Source organism: Rhea americana, unplaced genomic scaffold (assembly GCF_003343005.1).
Source record: "Rhea americana isolate MKP2758 unplaced genomic scaffold, rheAme1 scaffold_53, whole genome shotgun sequence".
NCBI classification, from domain to species: Eukaryota; Metazoa; Chordata; class Aves; order Rheiformes; family Rheidae; genus Rhea; species Rhea americana.
In genome coordinates this window covers 4,419,760-4,446,753 of record NW_028186679.1, presented here as the reverse complement: position 1 = coordinate 4,446,753, position 26,994 = coordinate 4,419,760, and the positions used below count along the sequence as shown (strand labels likewise).

Here is a 26,994-nt window from a genome sequence, read left to right as displayed (position 1 = left end):
AGGCAGAAGAAGAACCTGAATGGATTATTGTTGGATTTTCTTGCATTGCCATCAGTAAATATGCTCGGTGATAATAACACTTCAGTTTGGAATGAGTTTATACCATTGCAGCTGTCCAGAGGTCCCAGATATAATAGCAAAATCTCATTTCTTCAAAGGAAATTATTTGTAGTTTCAGGATACTGTAAGTGAAAGTTTTTCCTTTCACTTAAACACTCTCTACCATGTGTTTCTACATTGTTCAGCCTGTTGAAACTTTCTTGACAGGGAGCTCTCTTTCAAGACGCAGTAAGTTATTTGACATTTGAACACTAATCATTAGAGTTCTTCACCAAAAAGGTGCATTTCAGCTATTATGGAATTTCTAACATTTCTATTTCTTTTTCTAACATTTTCTGTCTTTCCTCTATCTGCAAAATAAAAATAGAAAAGCACAAAGTGAGGCAAACCTATTTTATCAAAATCTACACCAGATAACAGTCCAAACTATTCCAGATATTCTGTCATTATTGACATGAACTCGTGTTGCAAAAGTGAAAAACTTGTATTCAAAATTCTTCATTTGACTTGATTCTGTCACAAAGTTAATCCGAAATAATTCTTTGGGATCTTAATGATAGACAGTTGCAGTGACAGTTTTGTAATCTGGGTCATCACTGTTCACTAGAAAGTATAATTACAGCAAGTTGGATTTTGCTAGGCAAAAATAAATGTAAGCTTTTCCATTAATAATAAAATTAAACATAATTTTAAACATAATATGAGGTAAAGCATAGACAGAGTGACACTGTGAGTTACATAGGATTTCTCTCAGCTGGATATTTTACAGAGCTACACCTTGTTTGTTTATTTCCTGTTGGTTGTCTGCTTTCTCTTCCCCCCAAAATCCAAAAAATATTTTTCAATGAGGTAATGTATTTTTTCAGTGTTTATAGCATTATGTTCACAACTCAAGTACATAGCTCAATATTCCAGGAGGAATTGYTTATAAAGGAACTGTTCTGTATTTACCAATATCTCTATATGGATCTATATACATATATATTATAGATCTATATACATATATAATATCTCTATATACATCTATCTGTATATATACATCTCTATATTGTCTGGAGGTGCTTTAGAATAAAAAGTAATGTGTGAAGGGAAAAGAATTTTTGTTTGACACCAAAATTAACAAGAAAACCCATAAATTCAGAGATTTGTATGGCAGGGATGTGGAAAATTAAGTTCATCAGTGGATTTCAGTGGAAAGGTTTCTGCTTCTGCCATGTAATTCAGACAAAGTGAGCCAGGCTCAAGACCTCCACTTCTGAGTTTTCTGCTAAGTTAGCAGGACTGTCGTTTTTTCTTCTCCAGCAGACAGGCTGGAAACTTCTAAATGGATTTCTTTCTTTTTTGTAACAGAGATATTAAGAAGATTTAATGGATGCCTTCCAGTTAGATCATGATTGTAGACAGCAAAGCTAGGGAATGGCTTTGCATCTTCTTTCAGCAAGTCTTCTCTCGCCTCTTTTCTTCAGTGTCTTCATCGTGTGAAGAACTGTGCCCCATCCTACTGCCACCACTTTGTCTTCTATGTTCCTTCTTATTTCTCATCTCTCTTCAGCCAGCCTTGGAATTCTCTTCTCAGTCCTTTCAGTTGTCAGCTATGTCTGTCCCTCTCCCTTCTGCAAACTCCCAAGGTCTCATTTTAACTTCATGGCGTACGATCTTGGCCTCTACTACATTAGGTACAGCTGTATTAGGAAATTCATACTTTGACAACTCAGCATCTAATAACACTGAAATTACTCAYCAACATTCTGTATAAAATGAAATTTTAGCTTAGCTATGTATTAGTAGCATTCCAGTTTCAGCGCAATTTGTGCCACTCAATATGTGTTGTAACTCAAGCATGTAATTAAGTGACATCTCTGCATGTTACAGCTGTTTGCTGAAGATTTTGTTCAGGTTTGTTTTCAACAATGAAACCCCTAAAATAACTTTAGCATTATCTTCCTAAAGGCTAAAAGAAGATTTCCAGTTTATTTTGTAATATTTTTCATATAAAGGTGCAGTGTCATCTAGGAAATTGCAAAGCCTTATTTGCTCCCGCCTTGCTGGTAATTATGTCATTTACCTCTGTGCAAAGTGTTCTAAATTTGCAGTATTTATTCTTACTTTCCAGTGGTGTAAATAGTAACGCAGAGTGCCAAATCCTCCAGCCCTATATGTTTGTCTTCTGGCCCAAAAGGTTTAGCTAGGCAGCTGGGATCTTTGGCATCGTATGTCTGATTGAGGAGCAGAGTAAAGGGGATGAGCATATTGCCAGTCTTTGGTGACATAAAAGCCCTTCAAGGGCTGATATCAGGTGATTTAAGTTAAACATTCTTGGTTTTACTGAGGCCATAACTGACCACCAACCATTCTCAGAATTTGGCGTTTGTGGTTTAATGATGGTATAAGAGGATAAAACAGGTCCTTCAAACCTAGATCCTGTACCAAGAACAGCTCAGCTGGCATCACAGTTTGGGGTAAATCTTCAAGGACATGGAGAATTTCCAAATAAACAATGTGTAATAGACACAGAACAGTGTTGAAGAATTTCTACATTGTTCATAAAGAAGATAGTTTTGGAGCTTACTGCATTGGTTTGCTTATTAGTAGATTATATGTCTTTGAGACTCAGCCTCTGGCTTTTAAAGTATTCTGAGTAACTTTTAGGAGAATGATAAAAGTGAATGTATCTAACTAGGGAATTTGAGTTTGATCAAGGTTCGGATGTGTATGTGTAACTACAACCAAGATAGCAGCTTTGGTAGTCTGGTTGCAGTCATGTTTGATCTGAGTGTCAGTGCCTTGAGAATTAATTACTGTGGATAATTTTAACACTTTGAAGCTGTTAAAATCAGACAAAAATTTATTTGGTGTTCTTACCTTTTTTTTTTAAATGATAGTAATCAGACATACCAGGTTGGAAAAATATGTACTTGCTCCAATTCACGAAGATTTTATATTTTATTATGTTCGCAACTCAAGTACATAGCTCAATATTGCAGGAGGAATTGCTTATAAAGGAACTGTTCTCTATTTACCAATATCTCTATATAGATCTATATACAAAAAATAATATCTCTATATACATCTATCTATATATATATATACACATCTCTATATAGTGTGGAGGTGCTTTAGAATAAAAAGTAATTTGCTCAGATTGTGCTGAGCAAAATGCCCAGCATTGAACAAAATAAGTAGCTGTGTAATACAGTGGCTGAGCCCTACCCTTCTGTATCCCTTGTATTTTTTGCAAATTGCTGGCAGAGTAAGCTAAATATCTTCCATAAATTATTTGCTTCAAATTTACTTCTGCATAATCAAATACATCTACTTTCTTTATCTGCTAGGCTTAAAAATGAAACTGCAGCTACTGCAGCTGTATGAATACATATGCTGCTGTTTAGCAGTTTCTGCTGGGTATATGGCTGATCTTGATTTGTTAGGGATCTTTCACTGACAAAGCTTTTTTATTTATGTCAATATATAATTTAAAAAAGCATACCAACTTCTTTAACATTTTTACATTTCACTAGATTGCTGGTTCCAGTTGAGGAATGCTGAGGAAAAGCGATTATGTGATGGGAARGTACAAGTGAGGTTGTGCATCTGTTGAACACATATTTAGAATAGTTTATTACTAGCTATTGACCCTTCAGGTATGTTACTAAGTCATTGCTGCTTTTCTGGTACTGCTCCATCTCCAGAGCGCACTGTCTGTTTAGGAAGTTTAGTTAACTCTGGAAATTCTTTGTCATAGAGTATTTTTGTCATTATTTAATTTAAAACCACTGTAATAAAACCATGCAGAAATGTTTTGTTAGATCCAAATCTTGCACATCTATAATTTGCCTGTCCATTGCTTAAGTCCTTGAAAGAATTCTCTCAATTGGCCTTCTGACCCCACATGTTATTTCTCTAGGGCATGGAGGAATGCACTTACCTCAAGCTGCTATTTCTTTTTCTTCAACTAATTTCTGCTGGGAATATATGGCTCCATATTCAAAGACAGCATGTCTATATGCTGTGGAAAGAAACCAAAAAACAATTTGGACCATGCTGTTAATGAAATCAAATGTATAAAATAGACTATATTGTTGAAAAATTATAAGATATTCTTAATCATTCAATTAAAAAAGATGTTTAAGAATCTCAGAATGGCCTACAGAATATTAAAATATTTTCATAAATAGGGGAATATATACCGATTTTCTGAAACTTTCCTGAACCAGGAATTGTACCTTAAAAATATGCATATATGCAAAAAGTGCTTTTCCTTTCTTCCTTTCCCTCTTAGACCTGACATTATAATGTCTCTTTTCAGGAACACACACATGAAGCTTAATTTTTTTCTGTTAGTAAGCTAAATGATTCACTAGTATTTCTTGAGTTACAAGACATACTGAAGTACTTGGGACAATAACCTCTTTGTCATTTTGCATTTATACTTTTTTTTTTGTAAAATAGCTAAACAGATAGCATGAAAAAAAAGAACAACCTCCACTTGAATAAAAGGTAGCCTGTGTCTTGGGCTGGACAGGGGCAGATTTGAGGGGCAGGGAGGAGAGTATTCATTTTTTTCTTTGTCTTGTTGGGTTTATCTTTTCTTGCTTGCTAGGAGGATGTGGCCTCAGAATTCTGAATAGCGAGGAATAAGTGCATTTTGAGGAGCTATGCACAGTGTGCTTAAAGTCAGACTTTCAAAAGAATCTGCACCTGCTTTTTTACAGCTTAGCCATGCACAGAAACCTGAAGGCTTGTGTAACCAGCCACCTGCCTGCAAGTATATATGAAGCAATTGGGTCATCATTATGCATGTAGCTCTCAATGCTCAGGTTTCTTAGGGTAGGTAGATCCCTCATCTGCAAACTCACAGCCTGTCGTAGGCACAGTCTTCTTCCTGAAGATCAAACTTAGCTCCACTAGGAACTGTGATTTAATGGGATCAGCAGTCATACATGATTAGAAATGATTTTTTGGATATCAAACAGTTGTCTTCACATCGGTGTTTATTAGCAGTTTCATGCCTTGGATGAGATAAAAATGCCTGTGACTTGAGTCACACTGATTCTCACTGAGTTTTGGGGAAGCCAGAAACTCCTTATTTCTTGCAAGCCCTGATAGGAATCTGTTAGGGAAAATTCAGAGAAAAGATGATTATAGCATACCAGGCTGTACTGCTACTGATGAGATGCAGTGGAGTTCAGTTAAAGTGCAGACACTTACTGTTTTAATTTAGGTATTCATTTACTTATTTTTTTGGACAGAGGGATCATGATTTCTGTGGAAACAAATTAAGGCCTTCAGCACTGGCAGAAGTTCATTTCAAACACATTTCTTAATCATTCTGATTTGGCAGGTGCTTTTATAGGACTCGCTAACCTGGGAGCCTAAGTCTTCCACCACTGGCAAGCATTTTTCTTCACCCCAGCACAAGATTAGCTTCATCTTCAAAGCCTTTTCTGCCCAGTGGGTTTATAGGACATGGATAAGTCCTATGGATGTCCATGGATAAGAAAATGCCTTAGCATTTTCTAGGGTAAATGTTTCACATGTTCCAATATCTTCCCTTTATCCAGTCAAAATAATTCTGCAGGTAAAATGTGCAAACTGGCTCAATTAATATCTACATTTAAGACAAAGACAGAAATCAAGTATCGAGGAGGGGTTAAGTCATAACAAAGTCAGCCTCAAATAAATGACAAGAGGAACTTGCTTGGCAATGGAGCTGTTTTGGAGCTAGGTAGAAATATTGTCTGAAAGCTTTATCCTGCTTACCTGCACCTAARAGCTTTTGCAGTGAGACAGAACAAGGAAGCTGCTTCCTCCAACACAACTCTTGCCAAGGCAGGAGAGAATTGGCACATTCCTGCAGAGCCTGCCTTCCTCCTCCCTTCTTAGAGGTTCCCCAGTTTATTCCAACCAGTACCTATAGCTCGATGATTATTTTTTATGTGTTGATGATGGGATATTCAGACTWATTCTTTTACAGGTTTGCTGTCCCTCTTTTGCTAGTAAACCTTTTCTTTTGCCTGTAGCGTACTTTTTTTTGCCTCTTAGGGATTATTATTTATTACTTGCTTTATTTTAGTTGAGGTTTCAATTTTTTATCTGAAAAATGTCTACCAGGATATTGTGAAAAATACTTCTGTTCTGATGCTATGTRATTGTCTAACAGCTGGGAAGCTCAAGTGCGCTCACTTCAGGCTGCAGAAACACAGCCTTGATACCAATAAGCAACATGTGTCCTAGTCATACACGGCTGGCAACCTATGGTTGCCACTATGGTTAAGTTTGTGGCTGTTTATAATTCCTTTTCTTCCATTGCACTTAGACTCAGCCACATAAAAGGATTGGCAGGTTATTCTGGTCAATGTGTGGGCTATTTATTCCTGTGGAGTGATTCCACAGAAAATCTCTGATTGTATTTAGCATTGATTTCAAATGAAGTTTAGCAGGCCCTTAGTTTCAAAAGGGACGTAATTTTGAATCTAGAACACCAAAAAATCATCATTATATCTTGTGCTTGGATACAGTCATCTATGTGTTCAAAGCCCGTAAGAACAGTTTATTGACTGTAATGAATTTTTGCTTTGAGAAACTTAGGTGCAATCAACTTGTGTAAAGATTATACATTCCATTGCCTGTTTAGGAAGACTTGACTTGCGTCCTTTAATATATTTTTGTTATATAAAAAATTGTGCTAGTGCATTTGGATGTGAACTAGCTTGTAGCTAACAAATTTGATTAAGCAATGAAATCACTTTCGTTTGCACATCTTGACAACAAGTGACAAACTGAGCATATAAAGCATTTCTCTTGAGAGAAATATCTTAGGAAAGCAAGTATCTGACATATACCTTAAATTGTCTGGCAATATACCCTCTAGAATTTCTGCCTAAATGAATGAATAAGATGCTTGAGAGCTCACTCAGCATTTTCATAATCCTTTAGTTGGGATGGGTACCTAGTCTGTCRGCTCTGATGGTTCCTCAAGTGAAAAACTCCCTATCATCTGGATCTTTTAACATTTTCCTTTAAGACATCTAAAGTTAAAAATGTGTCCTTGRGGAAAATTGGTACCATGTGCACATCAGGTACAGTAAGCAATCATTACATACCCTGTTTTTCACAAGGTACAGACAGTAGAATAATAAACTATGAAACTATTTTTATTTTTCTTTCCTGGTAGATGTCCGTAGAAGAACAATTTATGAGTACCACAGGGTGGAGCTACAGATGTCAAAGATTACCAATCTGTCCGCTGTTGAAATGATACCTCTACCCAGTAAGTAAAAAACACAGGCTGAAGCCAAATTTGGGGAGAATACTCTCCCCCCCCACCACACACACAAACAAAATTTAAAATATTTTATTTTACCTATGGATTTAGAATCGTGTATAGTTTCATTTATCCTTTCTCAAACTTATTCCCAGCTGGATGATGCATTATCCAAAGCATCCTCTTCTATCTCGAGTTAGTTTATAGGTATACTAACTATACCTATAGTATAGTTATATACCTATAGTTACCTATATAGGTAACTATATATAGGTTCCAACTATGTTATAAATGGAATCTGTGCCAAATCATTTTTCAGAAGATTGCTTAYATCACCTGTAAATTTATTTCTTCAAGAAAAGGAACAATTTTCATGCTTGCAAGGCAAACACAAACACTTCTGTGTACAGTGCATCCCTTTTCAAAGGAACATCCCAAGCACATTTTGCAATTCATTTGCTTCTTTTGTCCAAGGTAAAACTACATTGTTTAGAAATCTCTAGGTTTAAACTGCTAGCTGTTCTACTGTGAAAAACTGGAAACCACTACTTCCCTTTTTTTCTAATCTAATTACAGTTCTTGCACACTTTCCTGCCAGTCTTATTATCTGCATATGTCAGAATGATAGCTACACTCAGGAACACTGGTGCCAGGGAAGGAAGAGGTTTAAAAAAATGCTTAATACTAAGCAGAAAGATAAAAGTTTAGCTATGAAGCTGACCGGCCAGTTGTGGAAATGGGATTACATTTATTATAAATGGAATACAAATGAAATCCTGCAGATAAAATGTACCTCTGTGCACATGGTTGTGCACTACATGGTAACAGACTGGTTTTGCTGTGTTATTTTGGATGTCTGTGAATCTGTTGATTCCCTAAATATATATTTTCAGAAGATATATCCTTCTTTTGCATTTGTTGTAGGAATTGTTTCTGTGACTAATGTAATAATTTGTTTGTTTATGTACTTCCCAGCTTGTCTCCAGTTTAACAGCTGTGGTCCCTGTGTCACTGCTCAGATTGGCTTCAACTGCAGTTGGTGCAGTAAACTCCAGAGGTAAAAATAAAGCTGTTTTTTTTTGTTTGTTTGTTTRTTTGTTTTTTTACTTAGATGTACAGCTATGCTCAAAGGATACCCCAAAAGTTTGCCTATAGGTGATTCATAAGAGAGAAGAGTTATATATAAAGTTTATATACGTACTTTCACACGAGCACATACCTCAGTCCCTATCACTAGGAACACATCGTTGTCCCATTTCGCTTTGGCAAAGAAATTAGGCAAGAAAAGACAGTTGTTTTAGGAGTTAATCTCTTATGTCTGTTTCTTAACTCTGCTTTAAAATCATTTTGAAGGAAAGAAGGAAATACAAATCATAATTAAATTTCACATTTTCTCCCTATATTCCTGTTTGTCAAAAATTGTTTAACCGCATACAGAAGCCAGGTGGCAATGTAACTATAAAGAGCTACTTATTCTCTTAACAGTAGGGAAAACAACACATGCAAAGACTCAATCTTTTCTTTTTTACTTCTTTTATCATGCTTAGTGAGCACATTGGGTATCCTCAGCCTATCACCACCACCTTCACAATGGCAGTCAAGTCAATAGCTGGAACCATGTAGAATCCAGGGAGCAGCTGGAGGGCCAGTAGCAAGATAGGAACTCCACGGTCATAGTTTTTCCGAAAAGTTCTTCAGTCAGTGACCTTGGTAACATGAATTAGTTTAAACTGGTTCTCTGATGAAAAGTGCAGTATCATAATGGATATCTATTATGTTTATGTTTTTCAACCCTAGTGATTAGGTTCAGAAATGTTATGTATAAAGTGAATGCATAACAAAAGAAGAAAAGGCTATTAGCATTCTAAAATTGTGCAATGAATGTGGAAGAACTGCCAAATAGTTGATGAAACTGGCATAGAATTAGAAATTTTCTATCAATGTCATTACTTTTTCTTGAGCTTCTACTCTGGTAATAAGTCAGTAGAGATGTTTCCTGTTCTCAGTTTGTCTTACAAAAAGCTCCTTTTGAGTGGAATTAAAGCTAAATTAAATCATTTCACATAAAATACRGCAGGTGTCTTCAAGGATAAGCATACCTGTAGCAAACTCTTCCAAGTAAGCATGAATGGATCTTGTGCGCTTTAGCTAGCTTCTTGTGTTTGGGCATTATTCAATCTTCCTTCCATTAGTAAGTGTTGCAGTAGTGAGTATCTGTTGGCTTTACTATGAGCAAAGTCTGTTACGTGGCAGCCAGTGTTCTCCCTTCTTTTTGGATAAACTCAAKTACAGCTGGTAAGATTTGAAGAGATGGTAAGATTTAGACCTCTTGTAAAGAACAGGAGAACCTAGAAACTCTTTGTTTTGTTCTGTAATTTCTGAAAAGAGCTTCCTGGATTCTAGAACTGCCGGGAAATCTGATTCACTCACTAAAATACAAATTACTGTGGCGACCTAAAGAGTTTTATCCTTCACCATAAGCAGGAAGCAACACCAGGCATATAGTTGCACTGCTTTCCCCTCCATATATTTAAATAAATACGTGACTGCCCCCTCCTTCTTCACAACAGCCGCAATGTAACTCACCCCTGAAAAATATACCATATTAACACACCTATTTCTGTTCAATTAAGGTCTTTTCAAGCGATTCTTTCTTGCTTTTTTTTTTTCTTTTTCCTTTTTGGGGTGTAAAGATCACAGTGCAATCAAAGACAAACCTACTGTGAGCCCCTGCAAACAGCTTCTGAAAAGAGCAATAGTGCTGCAACGCTGTTGTATCTTTGATGAGCAGCAGCAGCTAGAAAGAACAGTTTTATTGCTATTAATTAGACCATTACTGATAGTAGTGAGATTCTCATTTCATGCAGACTGTGTTCGTACATTATTTGACTAGCAGCAAGAGCTGRAATGGGAGTTAATTCCTTAAAAAAAAAGATGGATCCAGAAGAGCAAAATAAGATTATGCCTCTACACAGGAATTGTACTGGTTTGTACACAAGTAGTTTAAAGAAGTCATACCATCCAATCTGCCTGTATAAATATGAGTGATAGTAAATCACTCGTCATTTGCTTAAACATCAGGTTTAAGCAAATAGAGGAATGTATATAGACTCATAAAGTAGTTCAGATTGGAAGGTTCATTGAGCAGTCACCTGCCCTAGCCTCCTGCCCTAAGCAGGACGAGCTATGAGATCTGATCCATTTGTTCAAGACTTGGTCCAAATGGGTCTTCCAAACCTCCAAAAATGTACTCTAGGCCACTGGAGATCTTGATTTATGCCTGATTTTATACTTGATCTTTTAAATCCTTATTTCTTCCAGAAACAAGGCTATATGTCTCTTGCAGGCTCCATTGCCAACTTTGATCCTCTTTCCTCCACCTTTTGAAACTAGCACCTTATTTCAACAAATAGATCAAAAGTAGTAAGTGGATGCAAATTTTRTGAAAAGAGTCAACTTGCTTTCCAAAATGTGAAGACTGAGCATCATGGTAATTAGGGTATATTACAGTACAGGATCATTGTGCTGCAGGCTCATTACTCTCTTAGCCTTGGAAATATTTTCTGCTGCCTCCTACCACTTCTGGATGCTTTAGTCCACRTTCTAGACCAGCGGCTCTCTTCTTTTACTTTTCTGTTCCTCAGGATGTTAATTTACTTTTGGGAGACATACGAAAAAGCATTTTCTTCTTACTCATTCTGTGTGTCTGGATTGCAACAGTGTACTCAGAATCATTTACTTCAGTGCTGCTTTAAGTTTTTACTCCCCTCAGGAATAAATTAGCTATGGTAGAGTGCTCTTTTTGCATATGGTAAAGAAGCACTTGCTCAGGAAGACTACCTGACTGTTCTGTTTAAAAATCCTGAAGGGCGGAAAACCATAATTCCTTCATCACAGTTCTCCAGCTTTTTCTGTGTGTCACTGCTCTTCAGTCACCAGCTTTGTAAAACAATCACCCTAGACTTTTATCTCCTGTTGTGATAAACATTATTCTGCTGCAGCAGAATAAAATTTCTTGGAAAAACAAGGGCAAAGCATTACATGAAGTGTTAACTTAGACATTTCTGAAGTGCTTTGTATATAAAGAATATTAATATTTACACTTCACYTTACAATGAATGCTCAGAGGAGGTTTTGAAACAAGCTGAAATGGATGCTTAGGAGGAACGCATGAGTAGTCTTCTGAGTTATAAAGTGGAAAGTGGTGTGGCAAACTGGTCAGTCTGGTCCAGGAAGTGACACACACAAGATTGCATCCCATGCCTGTAGGCAAAGCCCAGAGCTGGAAAGTAATTAGCATTTGGTGCAGAAGCCTGGAGAAAGCATTGAACCTGGTGCTGGAAGGTTGCTGGAAGGAATGTAGCAACGCTCAACTGACTGATCTTTCCCTCTGAACTCTGCAGAGTGTCTTTTTGGCAGAGAGGAGGCTGTTACAGAGCAATGAAAGTCAGAGACGTGGCCCACATACAGTGATGTTCCTTCTGCAGAACCGCAGTACCACTCTGGAGATCACTAAAGTGAGATCTCCCAGAGCAGATGAGACAACAACCCCCTTGACAACAAGCAAGCAGGAAATAACTCTCTCATTTCTACAACCCTGTTCAACATTGTTTTCCTCAACAAATGATGATGTCGTATATCCAGAGCTATATTTTTAGCAAGAACAGCRTCCTTTATTTTTCTCTTGCATTAAATTTAAACTATTTATTGAATCATTCACACAACAAAATACAGTTGTTAGAAATACAGAAAGTTTATCTAAAATTCTTAACTGCACAAGGAAAAYTGACGAGCAGAGCCACTGCAGAATAATTGTACTCCCCCATGTGGGCATTCTGTGTTGGAAAGAAAATAGCTTTGGTCCAGGTTTTTTACTATGCATAACTTCAGCCCAGCTAGTGTGCCCATTCTACAGTCTGTAGAGAGAGGTGGGTTCTTCCTGTAGGTGATTCAAAGCAAAATGCTCTTTTCCTGCTACTGTTAACAAGCTTAAATCACAGTTTTGCTTTCATAAGGGATTGTCAGACTATTAACTATGAAATCCAGAATCACRTATGTCATGCAGTTGCACCATGACTGAAGCAAAGGCACATCACCTTCGTTTAAGTTCTGCAGCAGATGGAGGATCCCCAAGGATTAAAAAAAAAAAAAACAAACAAACAAAAAAAAAACTAAACCATATATGAGGGAGAACCATTCTACAAGTTAAAGAGACTAAGTATACATAAATATATAAGCTAAGACAGTATCATAGCTTTCTCTTAGACAAGGATATGTGTCTATAAAACACCAGAAACACTTAGCATCTGTTAAATAGTAGTCATCTGTGGCTGAAACTTGGATTATTTTCTCTACATTATCTCTAACTTCCCAGCATGTAGAAACTGAGAGAATTCAATGTGGTTAGATCCATTTATATAACCTTTTTTGCTTCTGAAAATGTTTATATACCCTGGAGACTTGATATAGCATGCATGTTGGAGAGGTAATGTTTAAGGAAAATTTTTTTAAGCTTTAACGGGTAACTTTGCCACTACATTACAGGTTCAATTTGTACAGTTTGCTCACACTAGTGAAATAATGAGTTTCTTTGGAAATATTTGAAGTTCATTGGTCAAGAAATAAATAGTTTTTGTTAAAGAAGAACTGGCACTAAATTACTGTGGAAATATGATGACTAACAGATCAAGGAATTTTTTAAAAGCTACCTCCATACAAAGCTTTGAAAAGATTTATGTTCGTATTCTGTTGATACTGATTTTTGTTTTGATGAACTTAAGGAAGGTCTCAGATTTTGGCAGTGATGTTTCAGTGAGTTCAGAAATAAACAYGCACATAAAGGGCACAGTCCTGCATTTTGTGCAGGCTGGAGACTCTGTTTTTATATCTTTCACTCTTCACTACTACAGAATAAAAGTGTCTCTCAGTCCTTAAAATGTCCTTCTGGTTCAGTGTGGTACTAGCATCCTGATATTGGAGCTAGGGAACTGAAGCGCTAAAGGACTAAGGACAAGAGCCATGAACAGTTTAGACAATACCTTTATTCATCTGTCACTCTTGGTACCTATRTTCAAATTTTAAATCTTCAGACCTAGCTGCCTCATGCCAGTGGCACCTGAAAGCCTATTGGGTAGATTCACAAGAGTATTTACCCGATTGACTTACTTCRGCTTTCAAAGGAAGTTATGCTGAAGAAGAGCGCAGTAGTAAAAGTACCTTTTCACAGAAATCGGGATATAAGAATCTCAGACCAAAAAGGTATCTAGGGGTCAAATCTGTTTGTCTGAAGGAATGCCTGCAGGTGCCTGAATGTGCAGTACCTGAGCCCCGTGAAGTTTCAGTGTTTAGGCATTACTACACCCTTTCTATAACAGGGATGCCCCACTGGTTAGAGATTCGTGGAGGCAGAGGTGGTAACTGAACCGAGGTCCCTGAAGGCACGTCATCCCCTGAGTGGGTGTTCGTGGGGTGGCGAGGTGCTTARCGCAAGCCTCGAAGCGTGTGCCCTTTTCAGGAATCCAGCCCTGAGCAGCTCCTCTGCAGCCTGGCAGCGGTTTCCCGCAGAGCGTGGCACTGACTCCAGGTCTCAGCTCCCGCAAACAAGTTCCTGCGCTGGATTTTCTGTGTATCGGTGAGACAGGGCTTTTTGTGCACACTATGCAGAGTTACTCTGACTCTGTGGGTGGATGTACCACCCCCAAAGCCTCTTGTACCCTTAGGACAACGCTGAGTTAAATGATGAAAGAATCCCATTTTTGATAGATTTCCTTTCAATGATTAATCATGAAGACCAGTTAGCGGTAGCAGTTGTGTAAACCGTAAAGCAACTGTTGTTTTTATCAACTGGGTTCTGAGCAAAGCAAAAAATCAGAAGTGTGTCTGGGAAGGGCAGCAATAATGTAATTTAAGTCTTTATATCTCTAATTTATTATTATTATAATCACTACTCTCATCTGAACAGGTAATAAGGAAACAAGTTATTTTGCATTCCCTCCTGATTACCTGGAAAGGGGTAAAGGGAAAAGCTTTAGACATGCATAATTCTTAAAAAAAAAAAAAAATAGAACTGAAATATGAAATGACATTTGTCCATGGTACCCTTATGGTAATTGAGAGGCAAAAATTGTTGCCTATTACTTGTCTTCTGAACCTTTGGGCAAGCTTGAAATTTCTTGTTTGTTTATTCTTCTTTTAGATAGAAATTGGAAATATATTTACTTAACTTTTAAATCTGAGTTTATATCTGGACAACTTTAATATCAGGAAAAGGGTTGGGTTTTTGTTTGTTGTTCTGTATATCCCTTCTGAACAGACCTATTTTCATATAAACTGCATTGGATCAAGTATCATAAATAATCTCATATGATCAAAAATATTTATAAGATGTACTAAGCATCCCTTGTAGAATTATGTGTGCCTATTATTTGTGCTTTTATCCACAAAAATAAGTATGCTATAGTCTGTCTGCATAAAAAACCCTGATTTAGAAAAAACAAATAGCAATAAGAAGCACAGGATGTTTCTCAGCACACAGCTTACTTTTAGCTAATTCTTCCTCACTTTTGTATGATAGCTGTGGCCATAATCAAGGCCATAGATTCCAATAGCTAACAAGGAAAAGCAGTGGAAGAGATCAGGACTSAAAATCTTCATCAGCTGACAGTACAGATACAGTAGCTTAATTGCACACTGAACATGTAGTATGACATGCTTTGGTCTAAGCCCTTCTGGTTATCTTACCRAAATGATCAAGTTCTTCAAAAAAAATTTTTTTTGAAATCTATATGTTTTAAGCTCATATGTTACAAATACACTCTTCAGAAGTTCTGGAAGATCTTCTTAGGTAACGAAATTTCACAGGAAGCATAAAACGTGAGTTCCTGTTGGTTTGATGGGTGATCTGACAAGTCTGGGTGCTGCAGTACAAGGTGGCAAATACTTAGTATAATGTAGAGGAGGGGTAACCAGAAGATCTGGAGACCTTTCTGTCTCCACAATCATAAGCAGTTGATCATAGAGACAAAATTTTATTAAAATGCTCACTTTTACAAACTCTTTTTAACTATTTGAGGTTTTAATTTTACTTGTTTGCTTTAGGAGTATTGCATATTTCATCTCCTAATTAAAAGATGGAAGGAAGACTTACTAATTTATACGCATCATTTAACTGATAGTAGCATACTGTTATTATAAAGTCAGCCACAGTATCTTAGTCTTTGAATTACACACATATAAATAAAACGCACACACACACACAGRGACATTTGCATAGATTAAGTAAACCACCAGAGGGAGTATATATAATCCAATCTATGTAATAGATTCATATATAAATGACAAGGAAAATCTCATTTTAAATGTTTTAGAAGGACTAGCAATTTAAAACATTGTGCAGAATGTGTTCAGTTCTATGAATGTGTAAACTTCATGAATTTGATCATCCTACTGCTGCTTCAGGCAAAGTGAAACAAATGTGCCCAGATTCAGCCTGTCTGTAGAATTTGTATTCCACTAACAGCAGTACTTCAATGTTGGAGTTTTTATATGAAAACATGACAGAGTCCTAACACCTGGGTCTTAACAAGCAATTTATTGAATTAGATAAATCTGCTCTGTGATAAGTGAAGAGTAATGTCAATATTGTTTTTCTWACTAGTTTACTGTTTATTCCCCAATTATGAAGCAATTCACATTGAAATTAYGAGGAGCCTGAGAGCAGAAATTTGGCCCTTTGTCAGATTCTGCTCTGCGTAAGACGCATCATATATTTCTTCTATTTTAAAAGTGTGTTGAGACAGAACTAGGTCTTTTTAATCAAGAGCAACAAATATATCAAGAATAAATCTGTAAATTTGTCGGCCTCAATATTTTACTGATAAGAATGATAGGATAACTAGATCTATACTTTATTGAGCAGAAAATTGTTCCACACCCAACTTCTTCAAATCCTTTCCAAACTGCTTTCTCGTAATTTGACAAGCTAATTTGAATGCATGAACTGCAAGAAACTGTTAGGAAAATAGCATTCAATAATTGAGAATTTCGTATGCCTGGCAAACCTGATGAGAGTAAAGAAGAAAAGAAAGTGGCACAGAAGTGCTTAGTGAAAAAAGCGTTTTCTCAAAACAGAGCRAGTCCAGTGATATATTGCTGAGATATGATGAAAGAAACTTTATAAGATTGTAGAGGTAGATCTTCTCAAGTAGGATGGCAGCTCTGTTTTGAAGACAGTGTAAGCTTGAGTGAGACTGAAGTGTTTAATTTAAAAATATGATTATAGAACATACAGGACCATGAGTWCTTGGCATGGTTTTGCTTAAAGTTTGCCTCCCGCCAGATAAGTTAGTTTTTCATTGAGATTGACGATCTATCTATAGATGTGATTGAAATCTATCTATAGATAAATAGCAGATAAATAGCTTTTTTACTACTTGGATGATTTTGTACAACTTATCAGTAGCTGGAYTCCATGAAATTACTGTGGAATTTCTCTAAATGCCCTAGAGCACAGCTTGTCAATACAGTCRCTTTGATTAATACAAATAGACCAAAAAAAAAATAATCCTGAGACACAGAATTGCAGTGAAGATACAGTAGTTCTCAGAGGCCTAGAACACATCAGAGCAAGACCAGCCAATTGATTAAACGTGGTGTGGGATCCACTAGAGTAGATTCATCCTCTTGCCTGATTCAAAGCTGATGCCTCATGAGAGCTATACAGATTCCTTTTTCGTTGTAAAGTCTAAAAATCTGAGTTTTTTCATATAGTATTAGCATTTTTTACTCTTATGGCCTTCATTCCTTTGCCTTCCTTTCTTCTCACTGATCAGTAGCCTCAAGCTAGAGAGCTATGAGAGTATCATAGAATCATAAGGTTGGAAGGGACCTCTAGAGGTCATCTAGTCTAACCCTCAGTGCAGCCCATATGGGGACTGAACCCACAACCTTGGCATCAGCAGCACCATGCTCTAACCAACTGAGCTAAACCTGTGTCCTACTATTCATAGGTTTGATACCTACACTATTGAATTTAAATCCTGTTTTCATACAGAAACTAGCCAGTTTTGTTACAGCTGTAGCATTTGTTACAGACCTTTACATAAGTTATTGTTTTGCTTTGTTCTCCTGAATAACTCAGAATAACATGAGGACAAGTCTGCACCTTGTTGACGCAGATTTCTGACAAATGCAAGGCTGAGTTACAAAGCTATAATTTACTTCTAGAAAATGGACACAAATTGCTTAACATATACATTAACATGCAGTTTCACTCTGAAATTGTAATCCTTCTCACTGAGATGATTTTTTCTGTGAAATTCTGGACCTGGGATGCATTTTCAAGTTCCTTAATCTAGATATAAACACAGTGACCCATTTAAGCCACATCACTGACTTATACTATATTTTTTTCTGACTATATAATTTGTCTTTTGAAATCTGTGAATGTTTTCACTAGCTGCTACTTACATTGCCAGAGATGTTGCTTTGTCTTCTGGAACTTAGAAAATCCCTTTATTATCCACTGCGCAYGTTTCTAGGTTACATAGTTTTGCAACACAGTTTGGCTGCAGTCAATGCAAAAATGCCTGGGCTTCTTTAAGACTATAAAGTAAAATATGTCTTATGTAGATGTGTTAAATACATCACATTCCTAAAGTATTTTGTTACAAATGTAGAAAGTAGTTATCAAAAAAACAGAGGACAGTTAAATACTTAAATCCCACTGAGAGGAAGAAAAGCAGATATCCATCTGTTATACATATGTTTTAAAGTATTTATGTTTCTGGATTCATTTTGGAAGGAAGATCACAAATACTATGTTAATTTCCATGTTTAATTTCATAGGCATAGCCAAGGTACCACACTAGCAAAACACTAGGTAAAAAGGTACTTAGCACAGCTCTTTTCTATATAAGCTTCTTTCATGGTTTTTTTCCATATTAGTATTGTTCATTTATTGTATTAGAACAATAAGACATATCTCCACTCAGTCTTTGATGAGCCACTTGTACCTCGAACTGTAACTTCCATGCCAGCCACGAATCCCTGAAACCTTGGTAGAGCAGAGTTCGGACTCTGTTCTGCATTGTTTGTGCTTCCTGGGGAATGTTAAAGTCACAACAGTGAGCGTTGTCCTTCTCCGTTAAACCTGCATTTGCTCTGGGATTAGATGGTCAGTTGCTGGTAGAGCTACACTGTTTTCGGCAGCCTCCGATTTGTTTCTGCTTGGCTTCATTTTTATCTGTTTGTTTCTWACATTGATAGCTTATACTACAAGCAAGGGTGGATTCAAGTATATTCCTGCTTAGCTGATGGAAGGTGACAYTATACAATACTCCACAGTAATGTGAAATGTATGCTGCTGATGATTAGGTGAATACAGAATGGAAATGAGAACCAATATGAAAAGAAGATAGATAGTTACTTAAACTSAACAGTAAAGATTGCTTCAAAGAAACTGAGAGGAAAGCCAGCGATTAAGAAAGAATTTTTTCTTGCTTACCTAAATTTAGAGACAGTTTCAGTGTTTGAGTATCTGCAGATGGGGATCTCCTCCGTATCAGCACATATTCACAGACAGAGGAATGCAATCAGGGTCCCAAAACTTTCTTTTGTAGTGTTATTGTAAAATACCTTAGCCTAAAATAATCAGATGTGAACATACTGTATGCATCTGTAACATAATGTTTATTTAGGTTACTGGCTTCTTGGCACTCAGGCTGTTCTTTCGACTTTTGTCTGTGGAAACTCCCAACTCACCTTTGTTTCACATCTCTGRAATTTGTTAATTTTTCCTTAGCCTATCTGACATTAATTTGTCTGAGATTGTCTGGAAAAGTTACCTTCATTTTCCAAACTGCTATTCAGATTTTTATTCATCTTGCTCTCTGTTAATAATCGTATACCATTTCTTATTTCATCCTAAGTACTATTCCTGGATTACTAAACAAGTTAGAAGTTGATTGKTCTATTCCCCTAATGGCATTTTAAAATTATGCATGCCTACTGCTCCTGAAACCAAGGTGTGGCAGGGTATGCAGAGTTTCAACTCTGGAGAGTAAAAGCCTTGGAAGCTAAGAGAAAAATGCAAGTAGATGCTTAGTTTCTTAAGAAAACAGTCAGGCTCTATAACAACATTTCTCCTGGTTTATGGACCAAATATGTAAAGAAGGTACTTCTAATGAAAATAATTATTACTACTATGTAGTAGTTGAATGCCTGCCTTCCACCAGTTTTATCACACTCTTCATTTCCTTTGCTGTCATTGCAAGTGCTTTAGATTTAAATAAAGCAATTCTTGTTTACTAGAAAAGTTTTTTTTTTTTTTGCACACCATCAAATTTTTTGYTTGTTTCACTGCAAATATAATGTAGAGTGACAGTCTGAGTCAGATTTCTTTAGTGGTCACTTCAGCAGTCAAACACAATCACCTGCACAACTGTAGTTACTGCATCTCCCTGTACTCTTTTTTTTTTTTTTTTGACATAGAATTACATGTAAAATTAAATGCAGCGTGGGAAGCTTCCAGGGCATTTGAAAGTGATTGTCTATGCAATTAAATTGTGACAGTGTTCCCCGACGTGATTTCAGTCTGTGCCCAGGAGCACTGTCCAGAACAGTTTCCAGGCATGGTGCAGGAGTTAGACTGTTCCAGGGATTATTCCCAATCAGCAATTTACATGCAGTCTCCTTCTTTTCAAGGTTGAAAAGGTTTACTTGTTCAACCATAGGCCATTCTGTGCCAGTAATCCTCAGTGCCAAGGAACATTTCTGGGTATGTTTATTTTACTAGTAGAGAAATAGCCAGAAGTATCACAATAGTCTTAACAGGTTAGTGTTTCTGGAAAGAAGTTATAGTTGTGCTCCTCAAAATAACTTCAGCATCACTGAAGTCATGCTGATCTATTTTAAGGAAAGGCCAGAAATGAAAAAGCTTTTTTTAAGCACAGTATTTTAAATTATACATACTCCTGTAGATATACTTCTATATAAATCTGCCAGAAATTTTTATTTAGGCAAGCCTAAAATCTGTATGTCTCTTCATAAAATTTGGAAAATCTGAGATGAAGAACTGCTAAGGCAAACTGGTTAATTACTCAACATTGCCTACCAATTCACTATAGCATATATAGTTGTTCTTTCCAATGGCCCAAACAGGGGGGATCTGTAATATTTCCTTTGGGAAGTAGTCCCAGTTTCAGGGAAAAAAATGAAGTTCTCTCTCTATTCTTCCTACACATTGAGGCTTTTTATACACCATTCTATCTGTAGTTTCCCACCTTAACTCATCTCCACTAACTTTCCAATATCTGCATTATCATATAGCATTAATGAAACCCCTTGTTTCTCACCAGATACCACAATTAATATATTAATATGTACAATTAATGAGGAAACTGATGAGCCCCAAATGTTCTGTAATTCTTCAGTAATTTGTTTTGTGGACTGTTCTTGTTGAATATTGCCTTCAGAATTTGACTCATTTTTGGAGAAAACATGGGAAATGAATAGCACATTAATTTGGGAAACACCTTTCTGAACTTTAAGATCTTTTGAACATAGCCAGTTACAGGACAATTCAGGCTCTTTWCTTTCTTCAGTTATTTGCTGAATAATTCACTGAGACTTTACAGTAGATGTTACAGTATGATACCATAGATTTTTTTTGTGATCCTAATTCTTCCATGCTTTCCACAASTGCACTAGTAGGAATATACAGTTTCAAAACTGTGTATTCTTTATGCAGAAGGCTCTCCTTGTTTGTTGACATTCCTTATAAACATCTTAAATATTGGCTTATGTAGTCAGTTTATCACATTATGTCTCTCTCTTCTGTTATAGCTTCTACTTCTTTTGCCTTCTTAGTCTTTTGACGTTTGTGGATGAGACACAACAGGAGCAGTAACGTAGCCTGCCCATACCAAAACATCCCAGCATTTCTTCTTCTAGCAGCTCCCATGCTGATGCCCACTGATACTGAAATAGCCCTGTATAGAATTGCTCATTTGTTGTGAGTTCATGCATGATAACAGTAATAAGAAAATCTCTATTTCTTAGTATATCTAGGCAACAGAGTGTCTTCATCCTGTCATGGGGTCTGTGCTATTTGCTGATGTTATCAGTGAGTTTTATAAAGRAACAAAATCCCTGTGGAAGTATACCAAAAAAATAAAATAAAACAGGAACTTGRCCAATGTATGAATGAGATCTGTGCCTTGGTTCATGCCACACAAGACTTGATGTTTTTTATGATCCTCTCAACTCCTGTCTGTATTATGGGATGCACAGGAGCTGTGGATTAATGCATACTTGTCTGATTTTCAGAAGATCTGGGCTTAAYTCTGAATTCTGCTACAGAATTCTGTTGTTTCAGCCAAATCACTTAATTTCTCTTATGCTCCATTTCCTCATACTGAAGAAGGAAGTATTTTCTGTAAAGGTGACCTTCATATTTCTGTTTCAAAGATATGAGACAAAGCACTGGCTATGTGAGCCTCAGCTCTGCTTCTGAGGATGTCAGTTTAGAGTTTATGACCATAAAGTAGATTTCACAATACTAGCCTCTCGCTTTTATTTCTTTACCAGAGGGAAATGTGTCATATAATGGTGGGAATAAGTGTAAGATTATCATGGGAGCACACACCCTAAATATTAAAAAGATCTTGTTGAATAATCAAAGATAGAAAATTTCAAAATTCTCTCAAAGATAGAATATATTTCAGATAATCATGTAAAGATGAGAAAGGCAGATTAATTGTACTATCCCAGATCATTAGCCAGAGTGTAAAGTACACACTTCAGAGCATCATTCCTCTTTCCCATGACCCTGGATAACCATTTGCGTGTGTGCGAAACAGATATGCAATGCTGATAAATCAGAATTCGCTGCCAACTTCGGTTGCTATTAGTGGTTTATACCTACTTTGTGCAGTTATAAATGCACAAAATACAAAAGTCAGTGATGAATGTAATCTAGTATCAGAGACTAATTTCAGTGTGGTTTCTTCCAAGAGAACGTATAGTTGGTTGTTATTATTTTCTGCTGATTCTGTTGTAAATTCTGATACCATAATCTCCTAAATTTGTCTCTGGGCCCATCTTACTCTCTCTTTTCCTTGTAATTATTAAAAGTAGAGCCTTTAGTGAAAGCTTTTTTTTCATTCTTTATCTYCTTTTCAGCAGGTTTCTTTTGTTGTTTTAACTGATGTTAAGATTTTATAGAAAATATCCTTCCATTCTTCTTTAATCAGAACTCTGCCAAATCTCACTTTAGCTAGGGTTCTTTTTTCTTTCATTCTAGTTGAACTGAAAATAACATTTACCTCTTCTAGACCAGTTTTATTCTTAGTCTGTTCCAAAAGTAAGAATTCCCTGTGGGAGTCCTTATTTCTTATTGCCTATTCACGTATTGCATCAGAGTAAGAAATATTGAATCTAAACCATGTTCAGTCTCTTTTACTGTAAAATAACAGCTGTTTTCTTTTCACTTCTTCATTTACATGATATTGAGTAAGTACTTTACAGAACATGGACCTGTATTTTTCCGTCATACTTTCTGTTTTATAAAGTTATGGAACTATCATCAGCTTGCAGATTACCTGCTAGGATTTCTGCCACTAATCCCTGTGATCCTCTTCATCCTCACCTGTATGTTGCARATTTTCAGTGGTATGCAACAAGATGATTCTTTGCTTCAGTCTTCACTGCTAAGGGCAGCCCTCATGAATCCCAGAGCCTGGAYGTGAGGGAGAAAGTCTGGAGAAGGGAAGACTTTCCTTTGGTTGAGGAGGAAAGGATTAGAGACCTTCTGGGCTGGCAGGACATCCATAAATCCATGGGCCCGGTTGGGATGCACCCATGGGTACTGARGGAGCTRGYGGATGTTGTTGGCAGACTGCTCTCCATCATCTTTGAAAAGTCTGGAGAACTKGAGAGGTGCCTGAGGACTGGAAGAAAGCTAGTGTCACTCCAGTCTTCAAAAAGGACAAGAAGGAGGACCCAGGCAACTGTAGGCCTCCATCCCTGGAAAGGTGATGGAACAGCTCATTCTGGATGTCATCTCCAGGCATGTGGAGGGAAAGAAGGTGATCAGGAGTAGCCAGCATGGATTCACCAAGGGGAAATCCTGCTTAACCAATCAATCTGATAGTCTTCTCTGATGGAATGACTGGCTGGGGAGATGAGGGGAGAGCAGTGGACGGTGTGTACCTTGACTTCAGCAAGGCTTTTGACACTGTCTCCCATAACATCCTCCCAGAAAAGCTCAGGAAGTGTGGGTTAGACGAGTGGACAGTGAGATGGATTGAGAACTGGCTGAAAGGCAGAGCTCAGAGGGTCGTCATCAGTGGTGTAGAGTCTGGTTGGAGGCCTGTGGCTAGTGACATCCCCCAGGGCTCAGTACTGGGTCCCATCCTGTTCAACTTCTTCATCAGTGACCTGGATGAGGGGACAGAGTGCCTCCTCAGCAAGTTTGCTGATGATACCAAGGTGGGAGGAGTGGCTGACACACCTGAGGGCTGTGCTGCCATTCAGAAAGACCTGGAGAGGCTGGAGAGTTGGGCAGAGAGGAACCTCAGGAGGTTCAACAAGGGCAAGGGCAGGATCCTGCACCTAGGGAGAAATAACCCCAGGCACCAGTACAAGCTGGGGGCTGACCTTCTGGAGAGCAGCTCTGCAGAGAAGGACCTGGGAGTGCTGGTGGATATCAAGTTGACCATGAGCCAGCAATGTGCCGTTGTGGCCAGGAAGGCCAGTGGTCTCCTGGGCTACATTGGGAGGAATGTTGCCAGCAGGTGGAGGGAGGTGATCCTGCCCCTCTGCTCAGCCCTGGGGAGGCCTCATCTCGAGTACTGTGTCCAGTTGTGGGCTCCCCAGTACAAGAGAGACATGGAGCTACTGGAGAGGGTCTAGCGTAGGGCTACGAAGATGATCAGAGGGCTGGAGCATCTGCCCTATGAGGAACGGCTGTGAGAGCTGGGCCTCTTCAGCCTGGGGAAGAGAAGACTGAGGGGGGATCTTATCAATGTGTACAAGTACCTGAAGGGAGGGTGTCAAGGGGACGGGGACAAACTCTTTTCAGTTGTYCYRTGTGACAGGACAAGAGGCAATGGGCAGAAACTGAACCACAGGAAGTTCTGCCTGAGCGTGAGGGAGAATTTCTTCCCTGTGGGAGTGACGGAGCACTGGGACAGGTTGCCCAGAGAGGTAGTGGAGTCTCCTTCTCTGGAGCTATTCAAGGCCTGCCTGGACGCAACCCTGTCTAACATGCTCTAGGTGACCCTGCTGAGCAGGGAGGTTGGACTAGATGATCTCCAGAAGTCCCTTCCAACCTTACTGATTCTRTGATGAAGGTATTCAGTACTGCAGACACAGATATAGTGCATCAAGTATTAACTGTGCCATAGTAATTATATTTGAATTTTTATAAACATTAAAATAGTACAATCTGTTTGCAATACTGTCTGTTTTAAATCCTCTTATTGAACAACTCATTTTAGTTTATCAAGAGAAGACCATGTAAAAGCAAAGTAGAGTCAAATCCTCTTCCAGCTATTCAAAAATACAGTTTAATTAAGCACTATGTTTAAGTATAGGGAAAATACAGGGTACACATTTATTCTTTAATTTAAATATATGCATGTCTGTTATCCTATTAGAGGATAAACACAAATACCATTCAAGTACCTTACAAATTCATACCACAGTCACTCACAGAGGCACTTCTGTGAACTCCATAAATACTTTGAGTTATGATCAAGTTTTGCATTTGTGGCAAGGGTAAGTGGAAAATAACAAAGACAGGAAAATACAGGCAGCACAATGTGACAAGAAAGTGATATTCAAAGGATGGAGGAATCAAAATGGAGCCTGTTCTGAAAGAAAGGGAAGCAAASCCAGGCTGAACAGAAAGATAGTGTTTGATATCTTTCTTTCTCCCAGTATCACTCTATGATTCTGTTTTTTCAGCTGGACAGATACTAAGATCAAGGCTTCCACTACTTTTATTTGTACTTCCTATCTTCCTCGCTTGGGAAGAAATTCCACTTTAAAGTACTGTATATTTTCTACATACTGTATACTCTGTATACTCTATAAATTTTCTTTTATAAAATCAAATAGTTAAGTTAGAAGCATGATTGCATGTTCCTAATGTGATGGGTCTTCCTGATTAAGTAACAACAGGAAATGGTTCAGTCTATWCAGTTTTCTGTTTAATTTTCCAGGTCAACCTTTCATTTAGAGGAGTCAATAAGTAATATAACTGATCTGAATAAAAAACTTTACCTAGTATTTATGAAATCATTTGAAATCTCTGGAATGCCCAGAAATCCATTGTTTATACGCTGCTACAGATATCCTGGGTGGGGGCGGGGGGGAAGCCTAGGGAATGCTTGGTATAAAAGACATGCATTGTGCTTTTTAATTATCCTAATGGATAATTTATTCTAGCTCAACTTAGTGAAAAGATTTTTCCATACAGATTTGTCCTTTTCCTTACTATCATTTTTCATTATGTTTGTAGCTTTTATGGATTAAACCTTGATGAATCTTCTATCAAGGGACATCTGACTTACTAATAATAATTATTGTTATTAATTCTCAGTGAACTCTCTTAAAAGATAAAAAGTACAGAGGCTTGGCTCATGCACTAAATGGGCACTTCATGTCATTTAAATATTCTCTGCCAAATAGAGGTAAATGGCATCTGGCAGATCTCATGATATTCTGTCACTTTTCTAGCTATGTACAGCTTGCCGAAAGGATTCTGACATCTTTTTTCTATGTATGTTCCAGACTCAGCTGTATTAGTTACACGAGATGTTCATTGTTATAATTGCAAATGCTTTAATTCTCCCTTTAATCCCTGAATCAGTATTGCTGAATTCCACAGAAATCACAGAATTCCTTACTTTTCAGAAATGTCCCTCTTTTCATTCCCTAGAACATCTTTGTTATTGCTTTACCAGGAGCAGTTTTGGGTCATCACTTGAAAATGAAGTTGTTATAAAATGGCTATGTTGACAGATGGCATAAATGGCTAACCAAATCTGCTCCAATGTTTTAATGGCAACAGGAAATTATCATCAAATGAAAGTGTTAAAAATGTAATCRGTAGCGTGGGTGGTACACTGGAATGAGAGTTTACAGAATTCTGACTCAGTGATGCAGCAATGACGGTATCCTCTATGGCTGACCTTTTGGTGACATATGCCTCAAATAGGTTTGCTCGGAGCCAAACATATCTAGTTCCTGATAAAACTATTTTAAAATAATATTGTCTGAACTCACCATTTCATCATTAGAAGATGTTAAATGAACAACGTCCAAAGTTTTAGGTGCTTTTCTTTGTGACAGAGTCATCTGAATAGTGTTTCCCATGTTTGCAATAACTGTTCCAAGTCCCGCATGTGGCAGGGATCTTTTCATATTTTATTAATTCTCGGGGAAAAACCAACCCCTGCAAAGTTACCTGCCACTGTATTTCAGTAGTTTGTCAGAGGAGACTTCTGAACTGTGACTGTGTGCATCTAGGATCAGTTTCTGGTCATTTAATCTTTGGAGACTAACTTTGACACCATTTAGATTCAAGATAAAATCTAAGATGAAAGTTTGTTTATCCCTGCTAGGTCTAAGTGCTATTGGGCCTGTGTTAGCGTGGATCTATAGTG

At 37.4% G+C, this 26,994-nt stretch overlaps 1 protein-coding gene across 1 annotated transcript in view; it reads left to right on the top strand.

The window, feature by feature from the left end:
- The window catches only part of PLXDC2 (plexin domain containing 2), a 272,894-nt gene that overhangs the window by 211,258 nt on the left and 34,642 nt on the right, over positions 1-26,994 (top strand). Inside the window, exons 8-9 of the mRNA XM_085318355.1 lie at positions 7,235-7,330; positions 8,300-8,381. Coding sequence (XP_085174481.1) covers positions 7,235-7,330; positions 8,300-8,381 — 178 coding nt within the window. The remainder of the gene's footprint in view (positions 1-7,234; positions 7,331-8,299; positions 8,382-26,994) is intronic.